Genomic DNA, 11167 nt, shown 5'->3' with positions numbered 1-11167 from the left:
ATTGGCGGCTTACAACCAGAGACCCTTGGGTTGTCTAGCTTTCATTGCTGAAACACTCTCTCACTAAATACCCAGTTGTAACTTGTATCTTTGAGAACGAGGGCTATCCAAAACCGATCTTTCCTCTCTCAGCATGTTTCATTTGACCGACCAACTCCGCGCCCCGCTCCCTCCCCCCGTCCCTCCCCTGATATCGATGGTAGGGACGCCAACAGATGCACCATCCCTCTCCTGTCCAAACCCCCTAGGTATTCATGCCCAACAATGCTCAACGCTCCCTTTCCCATTGCCCCCTTTCCCCCTTTGCCCCTTGGCCCCTCGACCCCCTACCCCCTATCCCGCTAAATCGACCCTAAATAGGCGCATACTGATTCAGCAAATTCCACAAACTATCATCCCCAAAATCCCCCCCAAACTGACTATACGAGGGAATTATCGCCCCTCCCTCGACGGCCGGCACATTCGATGCCCCTTCCACAGCACCCAACCCCACCTCACCCCCTCCTCCCCCCGCCGCCAAACCTACCCCATTCCCATTCCCATCAGCAACACCCCCACTCCCCCCATAACCACCCTGCTGCTGCTGCTGCTGCTGAGTTTGCTGCTGATGCCCCTGATACCCCCAACCACCAACCACCCCACCCGCACCCGCACCATCCACCCCAGGGGCAGCCTTGCTCAGGTTGTGGTAGACAAGGTCGCTGGTGGCATAGATGGGCTGCAGGCTGGACCAGTCAAAGTCGCTGGGGGGGTTCCAGTCGAAGGGGCTGTCGGCTACGGCCGTCGTCGGGGGCGGGAGGGGGAAGAGGTCCGGGTCGAGGGTGAAGCCGAAGTCGTGGGTGGGGTTGCACAAAGCGGTCAGAGGGAGTGGTGTGGTGGTGGTGGTGGTGGTGTTGTTGTTGCCGTTCTGGTGGGAGTGGCCGTTTAGCGGGGCGTGCTGAGGTGGTGAGAAGCTGTCGCCGCCCGCGCTGGGGGTGGAGGTGGCGGCTGTGCTGAGGCTGGTTCTTGACCCCGTGGAGGGGGACGGGTGGTAGCTTGTGCTGGTGCTGGGGCTGACGGATATGGAGGAGCCGACGCTGCTGTTGTTGGCGGTTCCGTTCGGGTAGGCCGGTGAGGGTTCTGAGATTAGCATCTTTTGCACCGCTCGGCATGTCAGTCCCAGCGACCTCGTCATGCGCTGGCAGATGGCGTGGAGCACACCGAGTGCGGCTTTGGCGAGCGGGTTGCGGGTCGACATGGCCTCGAAGCGCCTGACGGCCCAGTGGAAGTGCTGGAGCGCTTTCTGCATCAGGTCGGGATGCTCTTTTGGGAAGAGGATGTAGATGGAGGCCATCATGACGATGGCGTCAAAGGTGCCGAAGAATAGGGAGAACCTGGGGTTGTTAGTCTCGTGGAAAAAAAGGACGCCTAAGAAAGAAGACGAGAAGGGAAAGAAAGAAGAAAAGAGAAAAGAACAGAAGACAGAACTCAAAAGAAGACAGAGCTTACGTCTTATACATCTGCGGCCTCAAAGCCAGAAAATGCAGCCTCTGCGCATGCAACATATCCAAGCTCGCCTTCAGCGCCTCGGTCCTGCTCTTCGGCCGCGTAAAGATATACGGCCGATGCAGCGCCATCAGTTCAAAGGTCAACAACTGCGGCAAGATCACCCTCGCCAATGGGAGCCAGTGACACTCAGGCAGGGCATCGAACCGGGTGTCCGGGTTCTCGAGGCGGAAGAAGGCAGGCGTCCTGGCGTCAATGTCCAGCAGCTCGTTGTGCAGGCGATCGACGCGGGCAAAGTCCTTGGGGCAGGGCCCGTCCTTCTCCATCTCGATGATCTCCTTGAGCGGACGCAAGGTGTGGTAGGACCAGAGCGCCCTCGTCAAGGGGGTGGGCGGGTCGTTTTCCCCCCTCGGCAGGATGGGGGTCTTGGAGCGGTTGCTGGGCGTGGGCGCGTCGACGGGCAGCGAGGGGCTCGCCATGGTGAGGTCGGTCGAGGTCGGGCGGCCGAGCACGCTGGCCATGTGCAGGTCCCACATCACCAGCACCATCCACATTACCCTCCGGCGCTGCACCTGCCACTGGTTTTCCAAGACGGCCTCGGCGTCGCCGCCCACAGGCTTGGGGTCGAGGTTGTCGCGGTGCAGACCAATCTCCTGAGCATCGCGGATCGCCGCGCCGACGGCATGCCACTGTTTCCATCATCAGCCACACACACACGGACACAGAAAAAGAAGAGAAAGAGATAACCCACCGACTCGGTAACCAACCCCACATATTTCAACCAGCTCGCCCTAATCCAGCCCGCCGCCACCGTATTCAACCCCATCCCCCTCTTCCCCAACACGGCCAACACCTCCATGGCACAATCACTATACTCCCTCGCCAGATCCTCAAACGTCATCCCGCCCGCATACTTCAACCCCCCAAACCAATTCTCCCCCTCCTCCACCCCATGCCCACCACCACCACTACCCACACCACCACTCACCCTCCAAAAATGCTCATCCCCCCCCGTCTCATCATCCAACACCAACAGCCCGACCGCACAGACCTGGAACACCACCGCGGGGAAAGCGCGCATCTCACAATCCAGCGCCGCGGGGCCGGCGCCCGTCGAGAGCGTGCTGAAGGGCAGGCGGTACCAGGTGGCCAGCTGCTCGTCGAAGACGTCGCGGTCCAGCACGGCGTAGTGCGGGTTGAACTCGGCGAAGTAGAGCGCCGCGAGCTTCTCGACGGCGCAGCGGGCGGGCAGCTGGCGGACGAGGGTCTTGTAGCGGTCGCGGGTGGTGGTGTCGGTTGGGGGGTCGGTGGGGGTGGTGGTGCTGCTGGCGGTGATGGTGGTGATGGTGGTGGTGGAAGGGGGTGCGGAGGTGGTGAGTGGGCTAGTGAGGGGGTAGGGGTTGGTGGTGGTGTTGGTGTTATTGTTGTTGTTGGTGTTGTCACTGCCGTTGGGAGGGTCGCCTGGGTGGGATTCGATGCGGTGCAGGAAGCCGAGGGTGCTGGCACTCGCGTGGGTGTAGCCAAAGGCTGCGGCTGTCTTGGCGGGGAAGGGGAGGGTGGTGGGGCTGGGGGTGGGCGCTGTGGTTGCTACTGTGGTTGCTGCTGTGGTGGCCGCTACATCATGGGGATGGTTTCTGGCGGTGGTTGCTAGCCTTCCATTCTGTTTGGGGGCTGGTGCACCTGTCTCATAACGGCATGCGCTCTCCTTGCTACGGGAGACGCAGTTTGTGCAGGGGAGTTTGCGGTCACACTAGAATATGTGTTAGTTTAGAAGCTGGCCAACTAGAGAAGATAAAAGAGATGTGTCTGGAACAATCACCTTTTGCTTCCGGCGGTGGCACTCGGTGCATGAGATGACTATCCGCCTCCGCTTCCGAGGTGGTGGTCGGGCTTGTTCCCTCGGAGCCGGGGCACCCGTCCAGTCGTCACCGGTACCGGGTGCCCCATCTTCGGGGCTTTCCGTGGTTGACATGAATAGGTGCAGTGAGTGTGGTTGTTGTGTATGTGCGTGTGTATGCCCGTGTATGTGAGGCCGTGTTCCGCGTATTGCGGAGCAGACTGCCTAGCCAGGCACGCTATCCACTTGTTTCACTGTTCCCTTGATGGTAGCAACCGTTGGAAGAGACTCAACAACAAAATAGTTAATCTGCAACGGGATAATCCGAAACAACACTTCATGCGCAAGCTGATCGCAAGCCGTCAAACACGGATCGCGTTTTCGGCACGCTGGACCCTGACAAACTGCCTGCCTACCACTGCTGCTGACTTGGGGTGATGTTGCGGTTAAAGAAAGATTGGTCAGCTCTCTCTCGATCCGCAAGAGGCACAGAATGGAAAGGTGGGGGTAAGAGACAACGGTCCCATGTCGCCAAGCCTTCCTGTCGCAAGCATGGAACTTCATGCCGTTCTCCCCCGCGCTATGGCCGTGCACGTATGTACCATTGCACCATTATGGGAATGATGGGATACCTGACATTGGGCCGCTCAGGGCCGTTAACTCCAGGGCCACCCACCCGCCTTCGCCCCCCCTCACCAACCCTTTTCCGGTTATCGCCGGACCCCAAAATGCGACTCGGGCCGCATTGGTCCCGGTGAATGAGTCTGACGGGAGCCGGCTTCGGGTACGCGACGCGGGATATGTAAGACAGAAAGGTAACTACCTACCTACCTAACTATGCAACGTGCCGCAAAGGCTTTGGTCCGTGTCAGGTCTCGCGGCAGATTGCACAATGGAGACATCCATCTCTTCAAGTCTATTGACTCGGAAACGCCCTCGATAACTGAAATTGATTACGCTTCATCCCCTTGTAGAAAAATACAAAACCCAAGCTCGCCGGAACATTTACGGCTCACGGCGCTTTTAGACAGCCTATATTCCCCCGGAATGGACCGACCGCCTTTTAGCGTCCTCTCTGCTGTTCCGGTGAATTCACGTTAGGATTCGCTCAACCGAAAAAGAGAGGCTCCTCCTCACCCTTCACCCTTCACCCTTCACCCATCACGCCAGACGCGCCAGGTAGGCCTTCCAGGCTTTCCTCCTGTACCGCTCGGCCTCGGAGGGCGGGTCGTCGGCCGAGATGATGCCGCGGCCGACGATGACGATGTCGGTGCCGCAGACGCCGATCAACTTGGCGGGGGTGTTGTACTGCTGGCCGAGGCCATCGCCCTCGACCTGGCCGTTCTCCTCGCCGCCGGGCGGCGGCAGCTTGCAGCCGGGGGTCATGTGGACGAAGGTGTCGGCGGGGTCCGCGTTGAGGGCCTCCTGCGAGACGAAGCCCATGACGAAAGCCTTGTGGTCGCGCGCCGCCTCGACGCAGGCCTGCGTGTAGTCGCGCGTCATGAGGCAGCCCTTGGACGACATCTGCGCGAGCAGCAGCAGGCCGCGGTCGACGGGGGCCTCCTCGATGCCCGGGAAGACGGCGTCGTCGCCGTGCTCGTTGGTCTTGGGCAGCCGCGGCGAGTCGGCGGGCTCGAACGACTGCGTCACCGTCGTGATGGAGACGATACTGCCTTTTCGGCCGTCAACGTCTCTGCTGTCCTTCTTCTGGTGCTGCTCCATGGCCTCGAGCCTGCGGGGCTCACCTTTGTCATCTCGCTGCTCCTGCTCCTGCTGCCCTTGCGCTCGCTGCTGCTGCTGCTGCTGCTGCTGCTGTTGCTGCTGCTGTTCCTGCTCCTCCGCATCGTCGAACTGGTCCGAGAGGGGGGTGCCCACCGTGACCGACGTCTTGACCTCGTAGTGGATGCGCTCCTTCCACTTGGCCGCCGCCTCCGCCATGGCGCGCACCATGTCCTTGCCCGCGTCGATGTTGGCGTTGGTGATGTGCGCCCACTCGACTATGCGCGCCGTGCCCGCCGTGTACTGCATCTGGACCGTCTTGCCGATGTCGACGAACTTGCGGTCCTCGAAGATGAGGAAGCCGTGCTTCCTCGCGAGCGCCGCCAGCTTGGCCCCGGTGCCCGTCTGCGGGTTGTAGTCCCATCCCGAGATCAGGTCGTAGTGCGTCTTGAGCACCACGATCGACGGGCCGACCTTGTCGGCGAGCGTCAGGAGCTCGCGGGCCGTAGTCACGTCGGCGCTAAGGCACAGGTTCGAGGCCTTGAGGTCCATCAGCCGGAAGAGGTAGCGCGTGAGCGGGTGGCTGGCCGTCTTCGCCCGCTCGGCGAAGGGCTGGCCTAGAGTGGCATGACGGGTCGCCATATTTTGTCCTTGTCCTTGTCCTTGCTCGTTGGTGAAAGTCGGAAGAGGTGCGAGGAAACGCCAGCACGAGGCGGTCGCGGCGGCGGCGGCGGGGGGGACGGGGGAGGGCCTGGCTAGTCGGTTTTGTCGCGTATCGCACTAGGACGAGTGTGGCGACCGGTATTTACCGGCAGCTTGGATGCGACCCACGGGGATGATGCAGGCGTGCCCAAGCGACTGATGAGCTGGCGACTAGCGGCGCCACGAGGGTAACGTCAAGCGTCGTTGCTCGGGTTTTGTGCTGGGACCGACTTTCTGTCCCTCTCCCTCTCTCTTTTCTCCCGGGATGTACTGTATGTACGGTCGAGGTGTTTCACACGAATCGGATCGGGGAGACGCCAATGCGCGCGGTCGCTGATGCGTAAATGTCTACGAGTGTCGCTGTCAGCGCAACGGCAAAAAAAAAAACGTCGTCAAAGGACGCAAGAGTAGGCTTTTACCTCTCCGAATCCGCGTGGGTGCAGCGCGGCGGGTCCGGTGACTCCAGGAGAATAGGATGTGTGGGTGCGAAGTTTTGAAAAGAACCCCGCAGGCGGAGGAAGGTACATGTACTACTACTATACTTGCGACTTTCGGAGAAGGGGGGTCGGCGCGACGAGCCTCAAAAATGAAGTAACAACCTGGAAACCTACAAAGTATGTCCCTCGTACCTGGGTGGTCTTCCGCCGTAAGGTTGAGAGAAGAGAGAGAGAGAGATACGGAGCTACAAAAGGAGGGATTGCAGGTCAGGGGCATCCCTCTTATTTATATGAAAGGGATCACTATGAATTACACCTGTGTAGAAATAGAAGAGGCAGCTCCAGATTGTCCAGACCGATGGGTCGAGGCCCATGGAGACCCGACTTCCATGTTCAGACCAGCAACCAAAGCGAGCAGCAACAGCACAAGAGCGCCCGCAACGGCAGACGGATCTCATCCCGGCCAGTCGATGCAGCCTTGGCGTAACCCGAATTGGGCAATGGGACGATGCAATGCAGTCGGGGCTGAGACGAGCGGCAAAGCAGCAGATAGGTACATAGGAAGGAGACGAGAAAAAAGAAAAAGGACAGGGTGCTTGTGTTTTCCGATACGGCAGAGCATGTGCTTGTCCCATCAACAAGAGGGACGGTACCAGACTGGACTGCGCGTGCTGTGGTACCCTCCAATTGCAGATTTCGAATTGCAGCAGGCTGTGCCGTCCTCCAGTCGGCGCACAACCGCCCGGCCGAACCCCTGCAAGTGCAGGGTCCTTTTTTTGAGCCCTGGTCTTCGTGGGGTCAACGCACAGACCGATGATACTCAACGCGCTCTTGCCCTGCAATCTCAGAGCTTCATCCGAGCTTCGGAGCAGAGTCGCTCGATGAGTGCGACCCCGGGACAGCTGGATCCCCGCGCCGAAGCGATGCAATGCTGTCTCAGAGGGGCTCGGTAGCCAGAACTCGGTAGTTTGTACAACAGGAGATGGAAGTATCCGATCCGTCAAGAAAAAAAAAGAAAAGAAAAAAAGGGGAGCGCACTGTTCCATTTGCAGCGGCTGATCGCCTTTTCCGGGTCCACGATGCGGCTGCTGCAACGTCGTCTGTCTGTTGTGTTGGCAGTCCGAGCAGCCTCCCACAGGCAGTCAAGGGGGTGATGGGGGAAGGGGGGTTACATGGCGGCATGAGGCGCCCGCGGAGAGCTCGCTTCAAGCCCAGCCTGGGGTTCGTCTGCTGTCGCCAGGATGTATGGATGTACATATGTACATAACTAGTGTACTTCGTCCAGAAAGGTGTGAGCTCGATGTGATGCACAAGGACTGCACTCGCGCCTCATCGCCGATCGAGAGCTTGTCGAGTGCTGCGCTCTGATTTGTTTCGAAGCGCCCGGAGCGCAATCCGGGCGGGGCACTCACAATGCCCCTCGGGCATACTTTCCTAGATGGAGACAATGCAGGATGCTGCACCCGTCGCCTTTCCCAGCAACGAGAGTCTTCAATGAGGTTTGGCCCCCGATGCCATGCAATCACGGACTGCACCAGACCATCGCAGACACACAAACATGAACCAACGGTCGGCCGGCATGGAGCGGTGGGCGTGATCGCCGCCTGGCAAATTCCTCCTTTTCCGAAGCGAGGGAGCTCAAACCGAGGTGCGATCCGCGGTCGACCGCCAACATGACCATCGGGTGCCGTGGTTCCATTGAATGATGTGGCCATCATCCCGCAGCATCTCAGTACCAACAAGTATGAACAAATATGGATATAGCACGGCGACCCACTACCTGTACCTACCTGGGTACACAGCAGTTATGTTATCTTGACATAGCAAGTGTATTCGTAGTTGGTGACAAGGGGAGAGCTCCGACGCGGTCCGAAATTCGAACACAAGCCAACGGCCCGGAAGTGGATGACCTGGCTGTCGAAGGGTCCCGATCCAAGAAAACAATTCAAGAACGCGGCAATAGTAATCCGACAGCACCTGGGGAGATCGGCACATACATAATTACTCTGTACCCACCTCCCAGTATGGACATTCCAGTTCCAGTTTCTCTCCCATAGCAAAGAAGGTTCTCACCGCGAGGCGAGGAGCTGAGCGCGAAATTACATTGTAATGACGAGATTCCGCCTCAGGGGTTCTTATCAACACCCCTGTGGCCTGCTTATCTCTCGCCCTGGCTTTGAGTGGAACGCCAAAAATTCGGGCCAAAGCAGAGCACCGTCATCGCCATGTCGCGTTTGTCCAACCAGAACCAGACCCAGTCGTACTGCCTCACAGGCCTCCGTACTGCCCGAGACTCCGAATAATCCATCTCTTCGTCCCCGGCCCGGCTTCAACGACGCTGCTCTATCGCGCTCATTCATCATTCATCACAAAAGCCACTCCGCAATTACGAACGAGATTTGCAAAGTGCAATAACTAAACCTTCCCTACGACGACCCACACGGCCAATTCGCATTTCCGCACCATCCGGATCGCTCGGATTTTCCGACTCGCATTGCCACTAGACAGACTCGACCGGTGCCGAGAATAATCGATATCGAAGGAACCCATACCTCTTTGCATCTTTGGATGATTGCATAGTTGCCAAAGTAAACAACAATGGCCGGAGCAAAGAACCGACGCCAGGGCACAGCAGCCTCCCCCGAACCCAAGGGGCAAGATAAGGAGGTTGCGCCAAGCGTAAATGGCAACGGGACGGCCGCTCATGGCGCTGCCGCGAGGGACACCGTCGAGGAGGGGCCACAGGAAAATATCTTCTTGCTATGGCCAAACATCATCGGTACGACTTGCGAAGTTCCCTATCCAAGCCTAACCGAATGCGCTCCATACTGACAGCGTCACCCCGCAGGCTACTCGCGCATCGTCCTCGCCATCGCCTCGCTTTACTACATGCCCCTACACCCGCGCACCTGCTCGCTGCTCTACAGCGTATCCTGCCTTCTCGACGCCCTCGACGGCTATGCGGCGCGCCTCTTTGAGCAGTCGACGCGCTTCGGCGCCGTGCTCGACATGGTGACGGACCGGTGCACCACCTCCTGCCTGCTCGTCTTTTTGTCGTCGGCCTTCCCCCGCTGGGCCATCCTGTTCCAGGGCCTGATCTCGCTCGACTTTGCCAGCCACTACATGCACATGTACGCGACCCTGGCCATGGGCGGCGCCGAGAACAGCCACAAGAACGTCGACAAGTCGCGCAGCTGGATCCTGTCGCTGTACTACACCAACAAGGTAGATCCCTCCTTATCCACTCCCCGCCGTCCTCCCTCCCTCCCTATCCCATAGTGCACCCCGACTGACCCAGAATCTCCCCTCTCCCAGACGGTCCTCTTCATCGCCTGCGCCCTCAACGAAGCCTTCTTCATCGCGCTCTACCTACTCTCCTTCTCCTCCCCGCTGCTCTCCCCCTCCCTCCTCGAGCGCGTGCCCGACCACGCCGCACAGGCCATCATGAGCCAGGGGGCGCAGGTCAACTCGTCGCTGCTGCGGCACCTGTTCGCCAACCCGCACAGCGCGGGCGCGCTCGAGCTGGCGCGCGCCAACAAGATGGACAGCTTCTGGCCCTGGGTCTTTGCGGGCGTCAGCTTCCCCGTCATGGCCCTCAAGCAGATCATCAACGTCGTCCAGCTCGTCAAGGCCAGCCGCTGGCTCGCCGAGGGCGACGTCCGCGCCCGCCGCGCCCAGGGCCTGCCCCGCAAGCGCAAGGCCGCCTGATCGGGGCCCGGATCTGTGTATGGGGCTGCCGCCCCTGTTGTGTGTGGCTGGCGGCTGGTCTTGGTTATGTTGTTGGGGGAGGCTTGGGGTGGGGTTCGTTGGTCTGGTCTTTTGCTTCTTACTTTTCGGGATGGTGTGTGTGTGTGTGTGTGTGTTGGGGGTATTGTGTAAGGATAGGGAATCGGTGGTTTCTCTTAATGACACCAGGCACGGGGGAGAGGCCGGAGTGGCTGCTGGACGGGTCTGAGGAGGATTGGTCCTGTGGGAGCGGGCATGGTTGGTTTGCTGGGGCGGCGGGGCGGTTTTTGCATGGGCCTGTGCTGCGCGAGGTCTCTTCAGGCGTTTATCGGACGGGTTGCTACTACTTTTACCGCCTTAGGCGGGCGGGCAGGCGGGCGGGCGGCTGGGAAAGGTGGGCAAGGCGGACAGCATCAAAGGACGGACAGGGACATTGTCCGGGATACATATTTGAGGGGGACGCGCGAGGTTTGTCGGCTCGCCTGCTGGGGGTCTACTGGACTATCTAATCCTGTCTTTTCGACTTTCTTTTCCTTCGGTCATTTGTATTCGTATCTAGAATTCGGGTTAAATCTTTATTGGCCTGGTCGTACGCTCAGCCCTTGCCGTCGTTAATAACCGTCCGTTTTTGCTTGCAGAATCACATTCGCCTCTTATCGGACATTATGGCACCGGCATGGCAATGGTGATTTGGTCTTTTCTTGGGTCGTGGTCAGAATGTTCAGTGTAAGTACGGCTTCCATGTTAACCAGCCGCAAGACGACCGCTATGTCTAAAAACGAGACAATCTATCTAATCGCCAATGTTTATCTCCCTCCAATTCCCGACATCTTCATCCTCTCGTCGCCTCTGGATAGGAGTGAGACAAGTGGCCCCAGCGGTCTCTCCACCTAGTACTGGCCTCTCGATCACCATCCTGCTCTTGATCGTCGTCGACCGGGCCTTCGCCTGGTTATCTAAACTGGTCCAGTACGGGCGGGATCCAGATGTCCATGTTGACTGCACAGCACTCACCGTCAGTCGCGCCGACTGGTAGGTTTGGCCTGTTCCCCTACGCCCCAGGTTACATAACCGTAGCCCATACCGAGACCGATGCCGATGGTCAGAGCCAATCCCGCATGGATTGCGTTACGGAAATTATAATAGGACTCCATTTCGCATAACGTGTCCCACATACGCCCCCATTCTTCTTTGAGTCTCTTTTCGGCGGCCTTGGAATATGCCTCCGGGCGGTCGAGAGTCGCCTTGTGTTCTCTAGCTG

At 59.1% G+C, this 11167-nt stretch overlaps 3 protein-coding genes across 3 annotated transcripts; 1 reads left to right on the top strand and 2 right to left on the bottom strand.

Moving 5' to 3' along the window:
• Positions 1 to 352: 352 nt before the first annotated feature.
• On the bottom strand, positions 353 to 3843 carry B0H64DRAFT_358150 (uncharacterized protein; the record flags this gene model as incomplete). Its single annotated transcript, XM_062801636.1, has 4 exons — positions 3305 to 3843; positions 2237 to 3235; positions 1489 to 2174; positions 353 to 1373 (listed from the first exon to the last, which is right to left on the bottom strand). Exons 1-4 carry the CDS (start codon positions 3455 to 3457, stop codon positions 353 to 355), a joined length of 2859 nt encoding a protein of 952 aa, XP_062661496.1. The 5' UTR covers positions 3458 to 3843.
• A 166-nt stretch (positions 3844 to 4009) lies between these two features.
• Positions 4010 to 5103, bottom strand: B0H64DRAFT_393551 (humps family-domain-containing protein). Its single transcript, XM_062803649.1, has one exon. The coding sequence runs from the start codon at positions 5042 to 5044 to the stop codon at positions 4484 to 4486; it is 561 nt and encodes a 186-aa protein (XP_062661495.1). The 5' UTR covers positions 5045 to 5103; the 3' UTR covers positions 4010 to 4483.
• A 3675-nt stretch (positions 5104 to 8778) lies between these two features.
• Positions 8779 to 9888, top strand: B0H64DRAFT_416811 (CDP-alcohol phosphatidyltransferase-domain-containing protein; the record flags this gene model as incomplete). Its single annotated transcript, XM_062805196.1, has 3 exons — positions 8779 to 8959; positions 9029 to 9405; positions 9496 to 9888. 3 exons carry the CDS (start codon positions 8779 to 8781, stop codon positions 9886 to 9888), a joined length of 951 nt encoding a protein of 316 aa, XP_062661494.1.
• Positions 9889 to 11167: the final 1279 nt, after the last annotated feature.

This window comes from Chaetomium fimeti (genome assembly GCF_033439085.1).
Source record: "Chaetomium fimeti strain CBS 168.71 chromosome Unknown B0H64scaffold_3, whole genome shotgun sequence".
NCBI lineage: Eukaryota > Fungi > Ascomycota > Sordariomycetes > Sordariales > Chaetomiaceae > Chaetomium > Chaetomium fimeti.
Note: the sequence above shows the minus strand (reverse complement) of the source record. Positions and strands in the feature narration are given on the sequence as shown.